The sequence below is a fragment of the Heterodontus francisci genome, chromosome 32, assembly GCF_036365525.1.
Source record: "Heterodontus francisci isolate sHetFra1 chromosome 32, sHetFra1.hap1, whole genome shotgun sequence".
In the NCBI taxonomy this organism is placed as follows: Eukaryota; Metazoa; Chordata; class Chondrichthyes; order Heterodontiformes; family Heterodontidae; genus Heterodontus; species Heterodontus francisci.
In genome coordinates, this window is record NC_090402.1 from 46,859,443 (window position 1) to 46,884,163 (window position 24,721).

A 24,721-nucleotide genomic window follows, 5' to 3' on the forward strand; every position below is an offset into this window, starting at 1 on the left:
AGGAGTGGGAATAAAGACTTACTGTTCTCCTCGTCCTGTTGACCAATCCATGGACAGAGCAAGGCATTCTGAGCCTACGCTAACACTGCACCTTGGTTTCAATGAGCTGCTGTTTTTCTACTGAAAGAAAAGATCATGCTGAGCCACAAATAATTCTCTATTTTAACACCTACAGCTCCACTTGTCTTTTTCACCAACTGAAGGCATCAACTCATGACTGGGATAAAGTTTCATGAGTGTCAGTATCATGTGTGAAAGTTGACAGTAACTGCAGCTTTTCAAATGAAGGAGATTTACAGACAAATCCTCCCTGTCCTTGCCAAATATCCATAACTTACACACATTCCAGCAGGGGGCAGTGGATAGTAATTGGAAATAGAAACCCAGAATTGCTACCTCATCCTAACCCAGAGGTGTTGAGGCTACTGGAACTGAAATTAGTTAAAGCAGCACTGTATAAACCCATTGAGCACTTCAAATCTTAGTTTTCAATATCAGTGGCATTGCACGATCAGGAAAGTGGGCGTGTGAAATTTTTGCACAAGTTACACCCAGCAATACAATTATTGATTTGGTCTGTCCAAACTTGCACCTGACCAAAGCATTGAGCTATGTGACTCCAGATACAGGTCTGACAGAAATAGTGGTTGTAGTGGGAGCAATTTGAAGCAAGAGCTTCACACAATAGTTTTCCTACAGCACACTGGTACCAAAGCACTAAACAAGTCTAAAGACTACATTTGATATTTCTGTATCCATCATGTAATTTGATCATTTTACAGAATTGAATTTAAACTTTGCCCTCAACACACAACTAAACAATAAAATTATTAATCATTCCTATAAAAGGGTAAATGCGTAAAGCCAAGGGATTGATTCCAGCAGCAGTTTGTGGTGAAATCTCTTTACAAGTTAAAATATAGGCTTCAAACTCAACCACCCTCAATAATGGAAACATGTTTTCTAGTATCCATATGATTAACACAATACAAAGACCAGAAAATGTTTCTCCATTATAAGCCAGAAGACAAAATCACAATTTCAAATACTAAGCTTCAATTAACGTAACTTTCTGAAGCATTTCTGGTCTTTACAGACAGTATCATGGCCAGCTGGAATAGTTGTGACAACACATAGGGCATTAAAATAATAAGTTCGCAATGGCTCAATGGGTACTGCAAAAATGTGCATGTGTTCATATCAAGCAAAGCCAAACATCAAGCACAGCTGTGAATAATGAACACTCACTATTAAGGGCGGCACAGTGGAGCAGTGGTCAGCACCGCAGCCTCACAGCTCCAGTGATCTGGGTTCGGTTCTGGGTACTGCCTGTGTGGATCTTGCAAGTTCTCCCTGTGACCGTGTGGGGTTCCACCGGGTGCTCCGGTTTCCTCCCACAGCCAAAGACTTGCAGGTTGATAGGTAAATTGCCCCTAGTGTAGGGAGATGGTAGGAGAATGGTGGGGATGTAATAGGGAATATGGGATTAACATAGGAATAGTATAAATGGGTGGTTGTTAGTCGGCACAGACTCGGTGGGCCGAAGGGCCTGTTTCAGTGCTGTATCTCTCTATGACTATCTGGTCTCACACAAAGAATGACCACTTGGGAAAGGTGCTGGAAATCTGGCCATAACCGCAAAATCATATCAACGCAAAGACAATAGGAATCATCTTCTCAGGATAGGGTAAATGCAAACAGATCTCCAAAAATGAAGGAAATGTCAACTGGGATTAAGAGATTAAAGAGACAACACAGAACAGGAGGAATGTTGGGGGTACGCATCTTGAAGCTGATGTTACGACAACATCACAACCAAGAGGTCTTACTGGAATCTAGGAAACAAGATGATCCGACAAAGCTGGCAGGATAAAGCTTGAAGATGACAGCCTGATTAGTTATCCAACCATTCTACAATAGGTTTTATTTGCTATTGTCCTCCCTCTTTCAAGTCTCGCCCATGACTTAACACAGCAGAGATAACTGCTTGTAGACCATCACCTAACCCGCTCTTGGCCACTGTTAGGAAGCATGAAAGCATGACCTACTCAAGAACTCTCCATCTGTACATCTCCTACAAGGAATGTCTAACTCCCAAGGCAACATTGGTGCAACCTGAAACTCAGCAGAATGGGGAGCAAGTCAGTAATAAAAAAAATTGTGCAGGACTGAATGATTTGAGCATTGGCACAGAGTGCATTAAAATTAAAGTTCACTGATTTAAAAAAAAATTCCAAGCAGGACTTCATTATAAAATTCCCAATTTAGCCATTTCTCAATTCCAATCACCGATAATTGATTCACTCATTTTCCCTCTGTTAGGAACAGTGTGGGGAACTGCAGACACAAGCCACATCCCAACACTGATAGTTGAATGGTAATCTTTAAATGGAGCGTCGCCTGACAACGCGGAGCATGCGCAAAGCAATCGCCGACATCATCAGTGCGTCTGAAAGATTGCTAGTTTGCCGGTAAGGGTCCGCGTATGCATGTGTCAACGTCACCACGTAATGACGTCAGATTCAATGATGTCAGAGTGTTGCTTCACCCCTCAATGGCTGCGATCACTGCCTTCATCCCATCCCCTCCCTCCCGCAATCTCCCTTCTCTTCCCCGCTTCCATCCGCCGTTGGCTTCTGCTCCAGCCGTGCCGTTAGCACCCTGCTTGTTCCCCCCCTGCTGCTTTTCTGGGCGACAAGACGGAGAGCGAGTGGTGAGCAGTCGGTGGGATGGAGCAGCGAGAAGGCGGGAATGCGAAACTGAAGCGGTGATCGCGAGAGGGAGCAGGGTACTGCTGGGGTGGAGGGGGGGGGGGGGGGGAGAAGTGGGTGATGTGGAGGCGGTCATTGAGGAGCGACGGGGTTTGGTTCAATTTGTTTTCTTGCATCAAATTGAGCAGTGCCATTTTTATAACCGGCATCTGCCCGAGACGCCGCAGACCGTGACGTTTCTGTCGATGAGGATTCATTTGCGCATGTGCCAGTACTGAGTCACCTAGTGGTTGCGTTGTCAGCAAATGCAGCCATCCTTAAATTCAGTTAAAGGATTATTTTAAATGTGTAATGTATATAACATTACATGCATAAAATATAAACAATGTACAGATGATTAGCGTCTCAAAGCTTTCCTCAATAATCACTTAAAAAGAATGAATCCACATACCTCACATTGTGTCAGATTACACAGCTCCAGACTTCCCTCAGCATTCGCGATGCCAAGTACAGGATACCCACCCAAAGGTACATGACACCTGCAGTCAAAATAACTTTGGATTACACTCCAAATATCAAAGTGTACATTTCACCAGAGAGAATACCAGTCATTCGAAGTTCCACGGTTAACCAAAATACCAAACATTTAAGAATCACACTTCCTCAAACGATAGGTACACTCCTCAGTATCTAACATTCAGATCACAACCACCCCAGGTCAGGTTCTCAGTCTGTGCTGAGTTAGCCATCAGCTGAGACGGCATTAGGAACACTAAAACCGACCCACCATCATTGAGTTAGAGGTCGGGCCTTTCTAATTTGGCTAGGGTTCTTGTCCTGACAGCTACAAAAGTGACTAATAAATTTCAACTCTGCATAAGATATTCCTTTAGGTCCAGCATCACTGATCTCTCCTGTAAGCCGATCCTTACCATCATACTGTTAATAGTGAAGCCACTGTCTTCTGCTCCGCTCCAAACTACATTCCCTAGTTATGACTCCATCCCTCTCCCTGGCAGCAGTGAGACTGAAACAGACTGTTCGTAACCTTGGTGACATACTTGACTCAGATGAGCTTCTGACCTCATATCTGCGCCATCACTGACTGCCTATTTCCACCACTGTAATATTACCTGACTTCGGCCCTGCCTCAGCTCATCTGCTACTGAAACCCCATTCATGCCTTTGTTACCTCTGGACTTTACAATTCAAATACACTCCTGGCTGGCCTCCTACATTCTACCCACTGTAAACTTGAGGTCATCCAAAGCTCTGGTGTACGTGTCCTTACCTATACCAAGTTCACCTAACACCCCTGTGCTCGGAGATCTAAATTGGCTCCCGGTCAAGCAATGCTTCGATTTTAAAATTCTCATCCTTATTTTCAACTCCCTCCATGGCCTCGCCCTTCCTTATCACTATAATCTCCTCCAGCCCCAGAACCCTCAGTTATTGCACACATCCAATTCTGACCTCTTGAGGATCCCTGATTTGTATTGCTCCACCACCATGCAGTCAGCTACCTTGACCCCAAGCTCTGGAATTCCCTCCCTAAACCTTTTTGCATCGCTACCTCCCTCTCTCTTTAAGATGCTCCTTAAAACCTACCTCTTTAACCAAGCTTTTGGTCATACGTCTCAATATCTCCTTGGGTCAGCGTCTAATTTTGCTTTATAATGCTTTACTATATTAAAGATGCTATATAAATATAGGTTGGTGTCATCGTAGAAGTTTGCCTTTACTGCCCAATATCTAGTCATAGAAATAACACGAGCCAGAGGTCATAACAATGAAAGCCACTTATTATGTAAACTGGATATTATAATCTCATGTTTTCCTGATGTCCTTTCTCTTATCTTCCAAAAGGCAGACTGGTGAACAGTTTAGTAAGATGAGAACAATTATAAACAAGCTGATTTAACTTGCAAATAAGTGAATGAACAGTTAATATTTAGAGTCAATATTAACCTAGTTTGTACTGATAACACAAAAGTAACTAAGCACACTGCACTGCTATTAGCAGGCTAAATACACTTCTCTTACCAATATCAACATCCTGGGGGTTACCATTGACCAGAAACTGAACTGGTGGAGCCATCTAAATACCATGGCTACAACAGCAGGTCAGAAGCTAGGAATCCTGCGACGAGTAACTCACCGTTTTTGTGTTGTATAACTCTATGACTTCCTCACTCCCCAAAGCCTGTCCACCATCTACAAGGTACAAGTCAGGAGTCTGATGGAATACTCTCCACTTGCCTGGATGGGTACAGCTCCAACAACACTCAAGAAGCTCGACAGCATCCAGGACAAAGCAGCCCACTTGATTGGCACCCCATCCACAAACATTTACTCCCTCCACTACCGACACACAGCGGCAGCAGCGTGTACCATTTACAAGATGCACTGCAGCAACGCACCAAGGCTCCTTAGCACCTTCCAAACCCGCAACCACCACCACCTAGAAGGACAAGGGCAGCCGATGCACAAGAACACCACCACCTGCAAGTGGTCCCGTCCAAGCCAGACAGCATCCTGACTTGGAACTATAATCGCCGTTCCTTCACTGTCGCTGGGTCAAAATCCTGGAACTCCCTTCCTAACAGCACTGTGGGTATACTTACCCCACATGGACTGCAGTGGTTAAAGAACGCAGCTCGCCACCACCTTCTCAAGGGCAATTAGGAATGAGCAATAAATGCTGTCCTAGCCAGCGACACCCATATCCCAAGAATGAATTTTAAAAACTTCTAGGAAACTGGTCGACAGAAAGCTTTTGGAGAGAATCCTGCGTCAGAGTCTCACTGCCTTCCCAGCTCTTGCAGACTCCCTCCGTAACCTTACTTAGCTGAATAGAAGACCAAAGGGTTGACTTCTGACCCTCTCCAGGCATCATGTCCACAGATTGGCCAGCTGAACTGCTAGTCAAATCAGCTGTCATCTCCTCCATCCAAATGAAGCATTCAACATATTGCAACCAAATTTCTCTCTGGAATGGGTTCACAAATCTCATTGCCTCAAACTGTTGTGTCATGCAAAAAAAAACAATGGTTTGATGGACACAATGCGCTAAGTTCAAATTCACATTCCCAAAAGCTGCATATTTTGGGTTTAACTCCCACTAAGCCGAATTTAGCTTAATATCAAATGCCCAAAAGTCCTCAAAGATTAAATGGCAAAAAAATCTCAAATCTCAAAAGTGACTCTTACTGGAAGGAGCATGTGTGGGTGACAGAATACAACAGGATTAGGCACTCAACTATGAAACACCCCACCATGGGCAAACAGCTTGCAGCTACTCACTGTCTAGGCTTGAAGAATGGGGATTTGGATGAGATACAAAGTGGTTGCCAGCACATCAGTAGAGTCATTCAGAATGAGACAATGCTTTGTGGCAGTGGTGAGACAAATAGGAGGGGAGAGCTAGATTTTACTGGCTACACATAGGAGGGAAATTTATCAATGGACAATCCATGCCATGTCTTTCTGTCTCCCTTTAATGCTTACCATTTGAGATCTAATATTGCAGGCATTTCAATCCTCTGTATCTCTGTTAATGGAGAATAAAGCTGATCCTGATTGAAACAGTAGAGGTAAAGGCGCCCCTGTCTCAAATGGGGCTCATTGTTTTCAGAGTCTCCTGCACCCTAAAAAGGCAAAAGTTGCAAGCAAATCAGTTTAAAACCCCAATGAGTAAGAGACAAGACTGCCAATCAATGCTAAATTCAAGAGAGTTCTCTGATGCAAAACTGTGTTTTTGAGAGAGGTACTTCAACAGTTAAAGGAGTCACAGTTGAGCACAATCCTACCCTTAACAATCAAACAAACAAAGAACAGTACAGTACAGCACAGGAATAGGCCATTCGGCCCTGCAAGCCTGCGCCGATCTTGATGCCTGCCTAAACTAAAACCTTCCGCACTTCCGGGGACCGTATCCCTCTATTCCCATCCTATTCATGTATTTGTCAAGATGCCTCTTAAACGTCTCTATGGTACCTGCTTCCACCACCTCCCCCGGCAGCAAGTTCCAGGCACTCACCACCCTCTGTGTAAAGAACTTGCCTCGCACATCCGCTCTAACCTTAAACCTATGTCCCCTAGTAACGGACTCTTCCACCCTGGGAAAAAGCTTCTGACTATCCACTCTGTCCATACCGCTCATAACTTTGTAAACCTCTATCATGTTGCCCCTCCACCTCCGTTGTTCCAGTGAAAACAATCCGAGTTTATCCAATCTCTCCTCATAGCTAATGCCCTCCAGACCAGGCAACATCCTGGTAAACCTCTTCTGTACCCTCTCCAAAGCCTCCACGTCCTTCTGGTAGTGTGGCGACCAGAATTGCACGCAATATTCTAAGTGTGGCCTAACTAAAGTTCTGAGCAGCTGCAGCATGACTTGCCAATTTTTATACTCTATGCCCCGACCGATGAAGGCAAGCATGCCGTATGCCTTCTTGACTACCTTATCCACCTGCGTTGCCACTTTCAGTGACCTGTGGACCTGTACGCCCAGATCTCTCTGCCTGTCAATACTCCTAAGGGTTCTGCCATTTACTGTATACGTCCCACCTGCACTAGACCTTCCAAAATGCATTACCTCACATTTATCCGGATTAAACTCCATCTGCCATTTCTCCACCCAAGTCTCCAACCGATCTATATCCTGCTGTAACCTCTGACAATCCTCATCACTGTCCGCAACTCCACCAACCTTTGTGTCGTCCGCAAACTTACTAATCAGACCAGCTACATTTTCCTCCAAATCATTTATATATACTACAAACAGCAAAGGTCCCAGCACTGAACCCTGCGGAACACCACTAATCACATCCCTCCATTCAGAAAAGCACCCTTCCACTGCTACCCTGTCTTCTATGACTGAGCCAGTTCGGTATCCATCTTGCCAGCTCCCTTCTGATCCCATGTGACTTCACCTTTTGTATCAGTCTGCCATGAGGGACCTTGTCAAAGGCTTTACTGAAGTCCATATAGATAACATCCACTGCCCTTCCTTCATCAATCATCTTCGTCACTTCCTCAAAAAACTCAATCAAGTTAGTGAGACACAACCTCCCCTTCACAAAACCATGCTGCCTCGAGTTAATAAGTCTATTTGTTTCCAAATGGGAGTAAATCCTGTCCCAAAGAATCCTCTCTAATAATTTCCCCACCACTGACGGAAGGCTCACCGGCCTATAATTTCCTGGATTATCCTTGCTACCCTTCTTAAACAAAGGAACAACAACATTGGCTATTCTCCAGTCCTCTGGGACCTCACCTGTAGCCAATGAGGATGCAAAGATTTCTGTCAAGACCCCAGGAATTTCTTCCCTTGCCTCCCTCAGTATTCTGGGGTAGATCCCATCAGGCCCTGGGGACTTATCTACCTTAATGCTTTGCAAGACACCCAACTCATCCTCCTTTTTGATAATAAGATGACTGAGACTATCTACACTCCCTTCCCTAGGCTCATCATCCACCAAGTCCTTCTCCTTGGTGAATACTGATGCAAAGTACTCATTTAGTACCTCACCCATTTCCTCTGGCTCCACATATAGATTCCCTTCTCTGTCCTTGAGTGGGCCAACCCTTTCCCTGGTTACCCTCTTGCTCTTTATATACGTATAAAAAGCCTTGGGACTTTCCTTAATCCTGTTTGCCAATGACTTCTCATAAGCAAGGAGTCAGGAGGGCTAAAAGGGGTTAAGTTCCTTCCTACTGTCTTTATATTCCTCAAGGGATTCGTCTGTTCCTAGCCTTCCAGCCCTTACGAATGCTTCCTTTTTCTTTTTGACAAGGCTCACAATATCCCGCGTTATCCAAGGTTCCCGAAACTTGCCAGACTTATCCTTCTTCCTCACAAGAACATGCTGGTCCTGGATTCTAATCAACTGACGTTTGAAAGACTCCCACATGTCAGATGTTGATTTACCCTCAAACAGCCGCCCCCAATCTAAATTCTTCAGTTCCTGCCTAATATTGTTATAATTAGCCTTACCCCAATTTAGCACCTTCACCCGAGGACTACTCTTATTCTTATCCACAAGTACCTTAAAACTTATGGAATTATGGTCACTGTTCCCGAAATGCTCCCCTACTGAAACTTCGACCACCTGGCCAGGCTCATTCCCCAATACCAGGTCCAGTACGGTCCCATCCCTAGTTGGACTATCTACGTATTTTTTCAAGAAGCCCTCCTGGATGCTCCTTACAAATTCTGCATCCAAGCCCTTAGCACTAAGTGAGTCCCAGTCAATATAGTGGAAGTTAAAATCACCCACCACTACAACCCTGTTATCTTTACATCTTTCCAAAATCTGTCTACATATCTGCTCCTCTACCTCCCGCTGGCTGTTGGGAGGCCTGTAGTAAACCCCCAACATCGTGACTGCATCTTTCCTATTCCTGAGCTCCACCCATATTGCCTTGCTGTACGACCCCTCTGAGGTGTCCTCCTGCAGTACAGCTGTGCTATGCTCCTGAACCAGTAATGCAACTCCCCCACCCCTTTTACATCCCCCTCTATCCCGCCTGAAGCTTCTAAATCCTGGAACATTTAGCTGCCAATCCTGTCCTTCCCTCAACCAAGTCCCTCAACAACATCATAGTTCCAAGTACTAATCCAAGCTCTAAGTTCATCTGCCTTACCTGTTATACTTCTCGCATTGAAACAAATGCACTTCAGACCACCAGTCCCGCTGTGCTCCGCAACATCTCCCTGCCTGCTCTTCCTCTTAGTCTTACTGGCCTTATTTACTAGTTCCCCCTCATTTATTTCACTTGCTGTCCTACTGCTCTGGTTCCCACCCCCCTGCCACACTAGTTTAAACCCTCCAGAGTTACGTTAGCAAACCCTCCCGAGTTACGCTAGCAAACCTCGCAGCCAGGATATTTGTGCCCCTCCAGTTTAGATACAACCCGTCCTTCTTGTACAGGTCATCTCTACAGACACACATATTGCAACCAAATTTCTCTCTGAAATATGTTAGCAAATCTCATTGCCTCAAACTGTTGTGTCTGTGGACAGCAATCAGGTTCATTGAAGTCAAGCTGTTTTATTAATCTCCACAGCTCAGAAGTTCTCAGAACAACTGTGGTATCCCTACAGCTGCCCCGCTGAGACCAGCACAGGCCTGAATTGAAACAAAGACTTCCTAATCTGGATTTATCAGTACCACAGGGGAACGCCTGCTTTGGTTCATTAAAAACCAGAGTTGCACTCTCATCTTCAAGCCAGATCAGACTCCCAATGAAAACTGAAGAGGGACCTACTCTGCATCAACTGAATTCCCTCCCTGTGCATGGCACTGTACCTTCTCTTTGGGATTCTTTAGTTGGTAAGTACCACAGGTCAGTATGTTATGCCATGTGTCAATGGGGCACCACTCTACAGCATCAGCACTATACTCTGTATCCAACACTTGCAGGGTTCGAGTCATCCATCGAGCTTCCATGTCACTCAATCACTCATTCCAAGAGCTAGTGTGATCATTCAGAAGATCTGCAGCATCTGAAAGAATAAAGTTGACATTTAACTTGCAATCAAGACAGGTAAAATCCACCAATAAAAAAAAAAGAGATTTTAATTCTTTTTTTTTTTTAGCAAATCCGTACTCCCAACTCAATGTCAAGTGGTACAAAAGGCAGCATTACAATGCTATTTCAAATAACCAAAATAATTAAAATACATATTTTACAAAACATTGATTTTTTAAACATTCATTCAGGGATGTGGGCGTCGCTGGCTAGGCCAGCATTTATTGCCCATCCCTAATTGCCCTTGAGAAGGTGGTGGTGAGCTGCCTTCTTGAATCACTGCAGTCCATTTGGGGTAGGTATATCCACAGTGCTGTTAGGAAGGGAGTTCCAGGATTTTGACCCAGCGACAGTGAAGGAACGGCGATATAGTTTCAAGTCAGGCTGGTATGTGACTTGGAGGGGAACTTGCAGGTGGTGGTGTTCCCATGCATTTGCTGCCCTTGTCCTTCTAGTTGGTAGAGGTCGCGGGTTTGGAAGGTGCTGTCTAAGGAGCCTTGGTGCATTGCTGCAGTGCATCTTGTAGATGGTACACACTGCTGCCACTGTGTGTCGGTGGTGGAGGGAGTGAATGTTTTTAGATGGGGTGCCAATCAAGCAGACTGCTTTGTCCTGGATGGTGTCGAGCTTCTCGAGTGTTGTTGGAGCTGCACCCATCCAGGCAAGTGGAGAGTATTCCAGTACACTCCTGATTTGTGCCTTGTAGATGGTGGACAGGCTTTGGGGAGTCAGGTGGTGAGTTACTCGCCTCAGAATTCTTAGCCTCTGACCTGCTCTTGCAGCCACGGTATTTATATGGCTATTCCAGTTCAGTTTCTGGTCAATGGTAGCCCCTAGGATGTTGATAGTGGGGGGATTCAGCGATGGTAATGCCATTGAATGTCGAGGGGAGATGGTTAGATTCTCTCTTGTTGGAGATGGTCATTGCCTGGCATTTGTGTGGCGCGAATGTTACTTGCCACTTATCAGCCCAAGCCTGGATATTGTCCAGGTCTTGCTGCATTTCTACACGGATTGCTTCAGTATTTGAGGAGTAACGAATGGTGCTGAACATTGTGCAATCATTTTGATATATTACACAAAAGGTACAGCACAGAAGCAGGCCATTCGGCCTCCTCCTCCACTCTCTATCAGTATAACCTCCTATTCCTTTCTCCCTAAACTAGCTTATATTCATATATAGGCAGAATAGGGTCCTCCTCTGATGCAGCAAAGTGGTTTCCAAGCTTTGTTGTGTCTGAAAATTTGGTAATAACTGTCCTTTAATAATGTTGCATTAATTTGTGGATAAATGCCAATTCAGATCACCTAGAGGTTCAATTATATGCCAGCTGGCACGCATTTTCTCAATTGCATTAACCATAAAAACTGAATCTTAAGTAAACACAAATTAGATGTAGCATTTCATCTGTGATTTTTCTGCTGAAAGTTAGCATTGAGGAAAAGAAAACTTCCCATTTCAGGCACCCTGTGCCAGAATCAAGAGTTGAGGTCAGGCAAAGCACTGTTAAGAGGAAAACTCCCTCTATTCTGCTTCAATGTGCTTTTTCCCCTACTCTAAGTATCAGTGTTGATACTTGATTCCCAAACCAGAGTTTTGCACTTGAAGTGCATTGGGGTTGTCAAGACTTTGGCCTGGAGTTGTTGCTAGGTTACTCTGTTTTTGTTCAGCACAATTCGCCTGAAATTAGCAAAACCAACACACAAGGTTGAGGAATTTCAAACATAAATTACGTCCATTGCAAAATTGAGTTCCCGCGCTCTTTTGCAGTAGCTTAAAAAAACTGTGCTGGAAGCTGGCCCATCCACAAAACTGGCCACGCCCCAGTGAGTTTCTACTAATTGTACTCTTTTGCGGGCCTTCAAGGAGGTTTTTAAAATTAAGCTTTTTTAAAATCGCATGGACACAAATTAGGCACCTTTTAAAAGCTTCTAAATATTAAAAAAATGTAATTTACTAAGAAATTGACTACTGTGCACCAATGAAACTGGTAAATGTTCTTGTATTTTTTTAAGTCAGTTATTTAAAATAGAAAGAAAAGACTCGCATTTCTATAGTGTCTTGCATGACCTCAGGTTGGTCCAAAGCGCTTTACGGCCAACGAAGTTCTTTTTGCAGTGTAGTCATTGTTGTAATGTAGGAAAATTAGGTTACTAACAGATGGTGGGCTAGACACTGTTTAAAAATGCTTATTTTTTGATAAACCCCTTTTCAGCTATATTAATAAAATTGCACCAGATTACTACTCAGATATAGTCAAAGAATTTTAACACAAAAATATTTTAAAACACTGCCAATTACTCTGGTTCATGGAAGATTTTACATTTGGTGATTATGCAAATGCACTTGAGCAGAAACTTGAGCAACAAAAACTCGAATCACTTCTGAAAAACTAGCACAATTGAGTGCAATTTGTGCCCAAAGCAGAAAGTGTACTCCATAGTATGTAGGACCCTCACTTCCAATCCCAATTTATTTACCCACTTTCCAGAGATAATAACTGAAGTTATATAAACCCACCACTTTGTTTGAGCATATTAATATAGTCAAACACCATTACATTTATTTACAGGTCAAATGATTAATGTCACTTCAGGACTGAGAAATGTTAACTTTCTAGTAGGACTTTTAAATAGAACGTGTTTACGTTAAAGGGTATAGTGTATATTTAACTCTTCCCTGTTTCATCTCCAGCTTTCATCTATCTCACTGTGTTGCAACCATTATTTTATGAATTCTACAATGATTACTGTTCCTCTGAATTCCCCTCTTGTCTTCCTCCCAAGCTCCAAATATAACCACCTACGTGCTTTGCTTCCTCCTCTGAAGTCACAACTCTTCACATCATCTCCTACTCTAAGCTTTCCTAGCACCCTCTTACCTACTTTGGTTTTCCCTTACTCCCAAGATCTAAACATCTTTAAAAACCCAGTATGGGATCGCCCAGCCACTATTCCTTGATCAGTTTCTCTCGAAGGGAAAAAAATTTACAGGGCTATGAGGAGTGAGTGAGCAGAGGAGTGAGATTAATTGGATAGTCCTGCCAAAGAGCTGGCACAGGCACAATGGGTCAAAAGGCCACATTGTTTGCTGTATGATTTTACGTCCTGCATCAAGGGTCTTGACCCGCCACTATAGGTTCTCAATAATAAATTGAAAAATATTGCTTGACATTTTATAACCGCACCAGGACTGGAGTCAGGAAGGAGACCAAGAGACTTGCCATTTTCTCCTAAACCATTGAATGTTTTACGGTACTCTAAAAAGAGAAATGCAAAAGGAATATGGGTAAGGACACAAGAATGAAATAAGTGGACAAATCTTTCACAGAGCCGGCATAGGTCTGATGGGTTAAACAGCCTGCTTCGGTGTGTTTTAATTCTACTGGATCAGCTATGAAATTGGCAAATTAAACAAACACAAATATTTGCCTATACCAGTCACTACTTAAACTACTTCAGCTGCCTGAATGTGATACGGTGCTATATAAAGGTTTTTTAAAAAATTAAATGTAACTTTTTTTTAAATTCATTCATGGGATGTGGGCCTCACTGGCTAGGCCAGCATTTATTGCCTATCCCCAATTGCCCTTGAGAAGATGGTGGTGAGCTGCCTTCTTGAACTGCTGCAGTCCATGTGAGGTAGGTACACCCATAGTGCTGTTAGGAAGGGAGTTCAGGATTTTGACCCATTGACAGTGAAGGAACGGTGATATAGTTCCAAGTCAGGATGGTGTGCGACTTGAAGGGGAACTTGCAGGCAGTGGTGTTCCCATACATTTGCTGCCCTTGTCCTTCTAGTTGGTAGAGATCGTGGGTTTGGAAGATGCTATCTAAGGAGCCTTGGTGCGTTGCTGCAGTGCAATTTGTAGATGGTACACATTGCGCGTCGGTGGTGGAAGGAGTGAATGTTTGTGGATGGGGTGCCAATCAAGTGGGCTGCTTTGTCCTGGATGGGTGTCGAGCTTCTTGAGTATTGTTGGAGCTGCACCCATCCAGGCAAGTGGAGAGTATTCCATCACATTCCTGACTTGTGCCTAGTAAATGGTGGACAGGCTTTGGGGAGTCACGAGGCGAGTTACTCGCCCCAGGATTCCTAGCCTCTGACCTGCTCTTGTAGCCACAGTATTTATATGGCTCCTCCAGTTCAGTTTCTACTCAATGGTAACCCCTAGGATGTTGATAGTGGGGGATTCAGTGATGGTAATGCCATTGAATGTCAAGGGGAGATGGTCATTGCCTGGCACTTGTGTGGCACGAATGTTACTTGCCACTTATCAGCCCAAGCCTGGACACTGTCCAGGTCTTGCTACATTTCCACACGGACTGCTTCAGTATCTGAGGAGTCATAAGCAAACATCCCCACTTCTGACCTTATGTTTGAAGGAAGGTCATTGATGAAGCAGCTGAAGATGGTTGGGCCTAGGACACTACCCTGAGAAACTCCTGCAGTGATGTCCTGGAGATGAGATGACTGACCTCCAACAACAACCATCTTCCTTTGCGCTAGGTATGACTCCAACCAGCATAGAGTTGCCGCCCCACCCCCCCACCGATTCCCATTGACTTCGGTTTTGCTAGGGCTCCTTAATGCCATACTCAAGTCAAATGCTACCTTGATGCCAAGGGCAGTTACTCTCACCTCAAGTTCAGCTCTTTTGTCCACGTTTGAACCAAGGCTGTAATGAGGTCAGGAGCGGAGTGGCCCTGGCAGAACCCAAACTGAGCGTCACTGAGCAGTTATTGCTAAGCAAGTGCCGCTTGATCACACTGTCGAAGACACCTTCCATCACTTTACTGATAATTGAGTGCAGAGCGATGGGGCGGTAATTGGCCCGGTTGGACTGGTCCTGCTTTTTGTGTACAGGACATACCTGGACAATTTTCCACATTGCCTGAAAGATGCCAGTGTTGTAGCTGTACTGGAACAGCTTGACTAGGGGCACGGCAAGTTCTGGAGCATAGGTCTTCAGTACTATTGCCGGAATATTGTCAGGGCCCATAGCCTTTTCAGTATCCAGTGCCTTCAGTCATTTGATTATGATTATGATTAGAGATACAGCACTGAAACAGGCCCTTCGGCCCACCGAGTCTGTGCCGACCATCAACCACCCATTTATACTAATCCTACACTAATCTCATATTCCTACCAAACATCCCCACCTTTCCCTATATTTCCCTACCACCTACCTATACTAGTGACAATTTTATAATGACCAATTTACCTATCAACCTGCAAGTCTTTTGGCTTGTGGGAGGAAACCGGAGCACCCGGAGAAAACCCACACAGACACAGGGAGAACTTGCAAACTCCACACAGGCAGTACCCGGAATCGAACCCGGGTCCCTGGAGCTGTGAGGCTGCGGTGCTAACCACTGCGCCACTGTGCCGCCTTCTTTCTTGATATCACGCGGAGAGAATCGAATCGGCTGAAGTCTGGCATCTGTGATGCTGGGGACTTCAGGAGCAGGCCGAGATGGATCATCCACTCGGCACTTCTGGCTGAAGATTGTTGCAAATGCTTCAGCCTTATCTTTCGCACTGATGTGCTGGGCGCCCCCCAACATTGAGGATGGGGATATTTGTGGAGTCACCTCCTCCAGTTAGTTGTTTAATTGTCCACCACCATTCACAGCTGGATGTGCAGGACTGCAGAGCTTCGATCCGATCCGTTGGTTATGACATGGCTTAGCTCTGTCTATCGCATGCTGCTCATGCAGTTTGACACACAAGTAGTCCAGTGTTGTAGCTTCACCAGGTTGACACCTCATTTTGAGGTATGCCTGGTGCAGCTCCTGGCATGCCCTCCTCGTTGAACCTGGCTTGATAGTAACGGTAGAGTGGGGAATATGCCAGGCCATGAGGTTACAGACTGTGCTCGAGTACAATTCTACTGCTGATGGCCCACAGCGCCTCTTGGATGCCCAGAGTTACACTGCTCGATCTGTTCGAAATTTATCCCATTTAGCACGGTGGTAGTACCACACAACAAGATGGAGGGTATACTCAATGTGAAGGCGGGACTTCGTCTCCACTAGGACTGTGCGGTGGTCACTCCTACGAATACTGTCTGGGACAGATGCATCGCGGCAGGCACATTGGTGAGGACGAGGTCAAGTAGGTTTTCTCTCTTGTTGCTTCCCTCACTACCTGCCGCATACCCAGTCTCGCAGCCATGTCCCTTAGGACTCGGTCAGTAGTGATGCTACCAAGCCACTCTTGATGGACACTGAAGTCCCCCACCCAGAGTACATTCTGCGCCCTTGCCACCCTCAGTGCTTCCTCCAAGTGGTGTTCAACATGGAGTACTGATTCATCAGCTGAGGGAGGGCGATAGGTGGTAATCAGCAGGAGGTTACCTTGTCCATGTTTGACCTGATGGCATGAGACTTCATGGGGTCCAGAGTCGATGTTGAGGACTCCCAGGGAAATTCCCTCCCTACTGTATACCACTGTGCCACCACCTCTGGTGGGTCTGTCCTGCCGGTGGGACAGGACATACCCAGGGATGATGATGGCAGTGTCTGGGACGTTGTCTGTGAGGTATGATTCCGTGAGTATGACTATGTCAGGTTGTTGCTTGACTAATCTGTGGGACAGCTCTCCCAACTTTGGCACAAGCCCCCAGATGATAGTAAGGAGGACTTTGCAGGGTTGACATGGCTGGGTTTGCCGTTGTCGTTTCCGGTGCCTAGGTCGATGCCGGGTGGGCTGTCTTGTTTCATTCTTTCTTATCGACTTCATAGCGTTTAGATAGAACTGAGTGTCTTGCTAGGCCATTTCAGAGGGCATTTAAGAATCAACCACATTGCTGTGGGTCCGGAGTCACATGCAGGCCACACCAGGTGAGGACAGCAGATTTCCTTCCCTAAAGGACATTAGTGAACCAGATGGATTTTTACAATCGACAACGGTTTCATGGCCATTATTAGATGATTACACTAGCTTTTAACTTTTAATTAGTTTCACACTAATTGAAAAGCTGTGCAAAGTACAATTGCATAAGTACACAATAAATGAAATTGAATTAGAAGGAAACTTGGAAATGAATCAAAAATACAGCCAGAATAGTAGGTTACAAGCCTCTAGCGATTCTGTTAATGCTCCGAGTACTGTCTTGATTTCTGGTAACTATGCCACAAAGGGTAACAAATGGATTAACAATTGATTAGAAGTGAGCAGACAGAGTCGGGGTGAGGACAATTTCTCAGTGGTTGGAAATGGGTACAGCGTGCGTGGGTTTTATTCTGGTATTGTTTCTGTTCATTGTGTTCAGCAACGATTTGGATATATGACTAGGAGGAGTGTTCGCCAAATCTGCAGAGAATACCATAGCTAATATTGTAAATAATTCAAAAGGACGAAAAGGCAGTTGCATGTGGATATTGATAAAATGGTGGAATGGTTAAAAAAGTGGCTGTGGTTGAGTGGTCCGTAACCAGGGGACATGGATGGGATTAGGTAGGGGATGTTTAGGACAGAGAGCGGAGGAAGCGCTCGCTGCCGCCCCCCACCACAACACAAACGATTGCAGGGCTGTGCAATACCTCACAACCCTTTGTTTAATAATGATTGAAGCAGAGCTCATATGAACATTTAAGATAGTTTGAATATGACAGGGAGATAAAAGGGATATGGGAATAAAGCAGGCTGTTGGAATTAAGATTAGCGCACATGTGGAGGATAAACAAGATGGACTGGTTGGGCCGAATAGCCTGTTCCAATGTTATAATTGCTATGTAGAGTTAATCTGAATGACAGTACACTGAAGAGTACAGAAAGAAGCATATACAAAGCTTTCAAGGTACATGGGAAGTGATTAAAGTCAAATCCCATGTTCATTTTCTACAATTGCCAATCTCATATAATGAGCAACTGAGCACCAAAGAAAATAGGAAATTACATTCAAAAAAGTTAAATTGGAGAAATATTTCTTAATTGCTTGATCACTGTTTGTCAACCACAACATCAAATTGACATGTTTATCTCCATTTAACTAGCTCAACATTTAAATTTTTATATATTTGTTTTATAAAAATGCAATCCAAGCACTCCCTCCTGCATCGGCAGCATGGAAGATGAATAAAGAAACTTGGTCTAGGTACGCAAACTTTGAAACCACGTATCAACCAACATTAAAACACAGGTGGAAGGAGATGTGGCTGTGAAAACGAGTTTTGGTAGACACTTTATCAAACACCAGGAGGGAAATAGAAAGCAATGAAGGTGAACAAGGTAAAAGAGACAAACAAAAATCCCATCGGAGAGAAGAGCAGAACTTCTTCAAGGTAGGCATTCCTGGAAGAGAAGTGGCAGTGAATTAAACACTAAAATAAAAGCAAAATACTGCGGACATTTGGACATTTCTAATATTTGCTAGTTCCGAAGAAGGGTCACTGACCTGAAACATTAACTCTGCTTCTCTTTCCACAGATGCTGCCAGACCTGCTGAGTGGTTCCAGCATTTCTTGTTTTTATTTCAGATTTCCAGCATCCGCAGTATTTTGCTTTTATTAAAACACAGGTAATTTGTCCCCTGGGATTTCGACATGAATGAACTCGAGATTCTACATAAAATCAAGGACACAAAACTAATAAATACCCTAATGAAACAAACTGCAGAACTCAAACAGGCAATGAAGATGTAAATGTGTGACATGAGATGGAGTTTTTTTCACAATAAGGACAGTCGGCATGTACTCACTATAAGTTACCACAGAAGGCAAACAACAATTATGTTCAAGAGGCAATTAGATAAGTTCTGAAGAAATATGGGGATGTTATAATCAGGCAGAGAGGTGGAGTTGGGATCTATCAAATAAGACATTAACCTGTTCAGCCCAATGCTTATTTCTTGTTTCTAAAAACTCTTGTGGAATTAAGAGAAATCAAAGTACAAGGAGATACCCAATGTATGATGCCACAGAAGGATGCTGTAGCGTTTGCATCCACATTTCACACACTTATAGCCAGGGTACTCAAAGGAAAGACAGGCCAATTATGGACCAAAAAGATCTTCTTGGGGAGGCAGAGGGCATGGCTGAGGTACTACATGAGTACTTGGAACTTGTCTTCACAAAAGGGGATGCTGCCAATGTCACAGTAAAGGAGGAGGAAGTAGAGGTACGAGATCGGATTAAAATAGAGAAAGAGGTACTTTAGAAGATCAGCAGCAAGCAAAGTAGAAAACTCAAGAAATGCTGGAAATACTCAGCAGGTCTGGCAGCATCTGTGGAGAGAGAAGCAGAATTAACATTTCGGGTCAGTGACCCTTCTTCGGTCACTGACCTGAAGCGTTAACTCTGCTTCTCTCTCCACAGATGCTGCCAGACCTGCTGAGTATTTCCAGCATTTCTTGAGTTTATTTCCGATTTCCAGCATCCGCTGTATTTTGCTTTTATTAAAGTAGAAAACTCACTCATTCTGGATGGGATGCACCCTAGGTTGCTAAGGAAAGCAAGGGTGGAAATTAAGGAAGCTCTGGCCACAAACTTTCAATTCTCCATACATATGGGGGTGATGTCAGAGGGCTGGAAGATTTCAAATGTTACACCCCTGTTCAAAAAAGGAGAAGGGGGCAAATCCGGCAACTACAGACCAGTCAATCTAAAGTCAGTGGTGGGGAAACTTTGAGACAATAATCTAGGATAAAATTAATTGGTACTTGAAAAAGTATGGGCTAATAAATGAAATACAGCACAAACTTGTTAAAGATAAATCATGTTTGACTAACTTGATTGAGTTCTTTGATGAAATAACAGGTGGATGATGAGGGTAGTGCTGTTGATAGTGTAATTGTGTATATGGACATTTCAAAAGGCATTTGATAAGTATCACATAATTGACTTGTTAGCAAAATTGAAACCCATGAGCGATAAAGGGACAGTGGCAGCGTGGAAACAAAATTAGTTAAAGAATAGAAAGCAGACAGTAATGATGAACAATTGCTTTTTTTTAAAAAAGATTGGAAGGAAGTGCAGAGTCAGTATTAGGACTACTGCTCTTTTTGATATATGACCTGAACGTGGGTATACAGAACATAATTTCAAAGTTTGCAAATGATTCAAAACTTGGAAGTGTAGCACACAACCAGGAGGACATAGACTATTAAATTGGACAGAAATGTTGCAGATTAAATTTGACTCATAGAAGTGTGAAATGATATATTTTGGTATGAAGAATGAGGATAGAGAATATGGCCTCCTTCTGTGCTGCATTATTCCATGATTCTATGATATTTAGCTGGCTTAGCAGTAACCATAAGCTGATATTCTCTTGATCATAGAATATGAAAGGGATAATCTAATTGAGGTGTTTAAGATGATTAAAAGGATTAATAGGCGAGATAGGTTCAGAACAGATCTAGCAGTGCAAAACAGGGTGTCCATGAGACACAATGGGCCATCCGCAGCCAGGTAACCAACTCTGGTTCAATGAGGCGCACAGGAGAGCATGCCAGACGTAGAATCAGAAATCTAAAAATGAGGTGCCAACCTGGTGAAGCTATAACACTGGACCACAGCAAAGCAGTATACTACAGACAGAGCTAAACAAGTTCCACAACCAGCAGATCAGATCAAAGCTCTGCAGTGCTGCCACATCCAGTCATGCATGGTGGTGGAAAATTAAACAGGAGAAGGCTCCATGACATCCCCATCCTCAATAACTACTGAGCCCAGCATATCAATGCAAAAGACAAGGATGAAGTGTTTGCAACCATCTTCAGCCAGAAGCGCAAAGTAGATCATCCATCCTCCTGAGGTCCCCATCACCGCTATAAGTCTTCAGCTAATTAGATTTGCTCCATATGATATTAAGAAGCAGCAGATTGCACTGAATATGGCAAAGGTTATGGGCTCTGACAACATCCCAGCTGCAGTACTGAAAGCTTGTGCTCTAGAGCTAGCCATTCCCCTAGCCAAGCTGTGCCAGTACAGCTACAAGATCTGAAGGATCATTGACCTGAAAAATGACAGCCCTGGACATCAAGCCAGCATTTGACTGAGTGTAACATCAAGGATTTCCTTTTTTTTTCATTCATTCATGGGATGTGGGCATCACTGGCTAGGCCAGCATTTATTGTCCATCCCTAATTTCCCAAGAAGGTGGTGGTGAGGTGCCTTCTTGAACCATTGCAGTCCATGTGGGGTAGGTACACCCACAGTGCTGTTAGGAAGGGGGTTCCAGGATTCTGACACAGCGACAGCGAAGGAACAGCGATATAGTTCCAAGTCAGGATGGTGTGTGGCTTGAAGGGGAACTTGCAGGTGGGAGCGTTCCCATGAATTTGCTGCCCTTGTCCTTCTAGGTGGTAGAGGTCACGGGTTTGGAAGGTGCTGTCTAAGGAGCCTTGGTGCGTTGCTGCAGTGCAACTTGTAGATGGTACATACTGCTGCCACTGTGCTTCGGTGGAGGATGGAGTGAATGTTTGTGGATGGGGTGCCAATCAAGTGGGCTGCTTTGTCCTGGATGGTGTCAAGCTTCTTGAGTGTTGTTGGAGCTGCACCCATCCAGGCAAGTGGAGAGTATTCCATCACACTCCTGACTTGTGACTTGGACGGGCTTTGGGGAGTCAGGAGATGAGTTACTCGCTGCAGGATTCCTAGCCTCTGACCTGCTCTTGTAGCCTCGGTATTTATATAGCTACTCCAGTTCAGTTTCTGGTCAATGGTAAGCTGCAGGATGTTGATAGTGGGGGATTCAGCAATGGTAATGCCATTGAATGTCAAGAGGAGATGGTTAGATTCTCTCTTGTCGGAGATGGTCATTGCCTGGCACTTGTGTGACACGAATGTTACTTGCCACTTATCAGCCTAAGCCTGGATGTTGTCCAGGTCTTGCTGCATTGCTACATGGACTGCTTCAGTATCTGAAGTCACGAATGATGCTGAACATTGCGCAGTGAACATTTCTATTTATTTATTTTTATTTAGAGATACAGCACTGAAACAGGCTCAGAGTCTGTGCCCACATCAACCACCCATTTTATACTAATCCTACATTAATCCCATAGTCCCTACCACATCCCCACAATTCTCCTACCACCTACCTACACTAGGGGCAATTTATCTATCAACCTGCAAGTCTTTGGCTGTGGGAGGAAACCCACGCGGTCATAGGGAGAACTTGCAAACTCCACACAGGCAGTACCCAGAATCGAACCCGGGTGGCTGGAGCTGTGAGGCTGTGGTGCTAGCCACTGCGCCCTTAAATTGAAGTCAATAGAAATCGGGGGAAGACTTTCCACTGGCTGCAATCATACCTAGCACAAAGGAAGATGGTTGTGGTTGTTGGAGACCAATCATCTCGGTCCCAGGACATCGCTGTAGGTGCATCACTGGGTAGAGTCCAAAGCCCAAACATTTTCAGCGGCTTCATCAATGACCTTCTCTCCATCATAAGGTCAGAAGTGGGGATATTCGCTGATGATTGTGGTGTTCAGTTCCATTCTTAACTCCTCAGATAATGAAACAGTCCATGCAGCAAGACTCGGACAACGTACAGATTTGGGCTGAAAAGTGGCAAGTAACATTCACGCTGCACAAGTGCCAGGTAATGACCATCTCCAACAAGAAGAGAATCTAACCACCTCCTCTTGACATTCAATGGCATTACTATCGCTGAATCCTCCACCATCAACATCCTGAGAGGGGAGGGGGTGATTGGTGGGTTCACCATTGATCAGAAACTTAACTGCACTGGCCACATAAATACTGTTGGTACAAGAACAGGTCAGAAGCTGTGGCGAGTAACTTCTCTCCTGACTCCTCAAAGCCTTTCCACCATCTACAAGGCACAAGTCAGGAGTGTGACAGAATACTCTCCATTTGCCAGGATGAGTGAAACTCCAACAACACAAGAAGCTCGCCACCATCCAAGACAATGCAGCCCACTTGATCGGCATCCAAATTCATGTCAACAAGCAAGATAGTTTAGAAAAGAACATTTCCCTCAATGGTTCAGCGAATTTAATTTACTGAGTAGCTGAGTCACACTGACAAGTGCCCCTGGTTTCATCCTTCGTGTTAGTTGGATGAGTGCATCTCAGCCAGGGCAACAATTGCAAGTGCTGTAGTTACCTCAGACCCTCTGTGTTAAGGATGGAAAGATTAACCAGAGTACGCACTCAGGTTCACTACCCAGTTATACCTGCTGGACAGTATAGACAGCAAGGGAGCGCACAAATACCCTGCTGTCATTGTCTCGTCTCAAAAATGAAAAATGGTTACCTGGGCGAGGCAATGGGGCACCTATTATGAGGGATGGACAAGACAAGATAAACTCAACGTGATTTATGCCTGCCAATCTAGAAACCAACAACTTCAAAAAATAACAAAGGCACATTACCGCTGTGAAACCAGACCAAAGACATTACACCCCAAGCAATCCATACCCTTTCACAAAGAAACACTCCTGCAAACCTCCCTGCCCATACTCAATATATTCTCACTCTCTCTTTCCCCCAACCCACCAAGATTAAGCTGGCACTCTTCTTCCACTCTACCCTGAGGTGGTATTCTTACCTCCCCCTGAAGATTTCACTTTTTATCTTCCCACTCCCTAAGTTAATGCTAGCACTATCCTTCCTTCCCCCACGCAAAAGTAATAAAGTCAGAGTCGTACAGCATAGAAACAGGCCCTTCGGCCCACCGTGTCCATGCGAACCATAATGCCCATCTATACTAATCCCACCTGTCTGCATTAATTCCGTATCCCTCTATGCCTTACTCATTCAAGTACCTGTCCAGATGCCTCTTAAATGTTGCTACTGTTCCTGCCTCCATCATCTCCTCTGGCAGCTCATTCCAGATACCCCTTTAAACCTCCTCCCTCTCACCTTAAATCTACACCCTCTAGTTTTAGTCACCCCTACCATGGGAAACAGACTCTGGCTATCTACCCTTCTCAATTTTATATACCTCTATCATGTCCCCTCTCAGCCTACTTCGCTCCACGGAAAACAGATCCAGCCTATCCAATTTCTTTTTATAACACAAGCCCTCCAAACCAGGCAACATCCTTGCAAATCTTTTCCGCACCCTCTCTAGCTTAATCACATCTTTTCTGAAGTGGGCAGCACAGTGGCGCAGTGGTCAGCACCGCAGTCTCACAGCTCCAGCGATCCGAGTTCAGTTCTGGGTACTGCCTGTGAGGAGTTTGCATGTTCTCCCTGTGACTGCGTGGGTTTCCACCGGGTGCTCTGGTTTCCTCCCACAGCCAAAGACTTGCAGGTTGATAGGTAAATTGCCCCAAGTGTAGGTAGGTGATAGGAGAATGGTGGGGATGTGGTAGGGAATATGGGTAAATGTAGGATGAGTATAAATGGGTGGTTGTTGGTCGGCACAGACTCGGTGGGCTGAAGGGCCTGTTTCAGAGCTGTATGTCTGAAAATAAAATTATAGAGAAAGAAAAAATAAAGTGCGGCAACCAGAACTGCACACAGTACTCCAAATGCTATCTAACCAACGTTATG

The 24,721-nt window shown here is 44.5% G+C and overlaps 1 protein-coding gene across 3 annotated transcripts in view; it reads right to left on the reverse strand.

Moving 5' to 3' along the window:
• The window catches only part of dph7 (diphthamide biosynthesis 7), a 43,271-nt gene that overhangs the window by 16,343 nt on the left and 2,207 nt on the right, over positions 1-24,721 (reverse strand). Inside the window, exons 2-6 of one of the 3 annotated variants that reach the window (XM_068012744.1) lie at positions 18,650-18,815; positions 10,025-10,221; positions 6,219-6,358; positions 3,163-3,250; positions 23-117 (exon numbers count right to left, since the gene is read on the reverse strand). In XM_068012744.1, the coding sequence (XP_067868845.1) occupies positions 23-117; positions 3,163-3,250; positions 6,219-6,358; positions 10,025-10,165 (464 nt within the window). In that variant the 5' untranslated portion in view covers positions 10,166-10,221; positions 18,650-18,815. Of the gene's footprint in view, positions 1-22; positions 118-3,162; positions 3,251-6,218; positions 6,359-10,024; positions 10,222-13,435; positions 13,508-18,649; positions 18,816-24,721 lie in introns of those variants that run through there. The other 2 variants (XM_068012745.1, XM_068012743.1) reach the window with 2 other exon arrangements.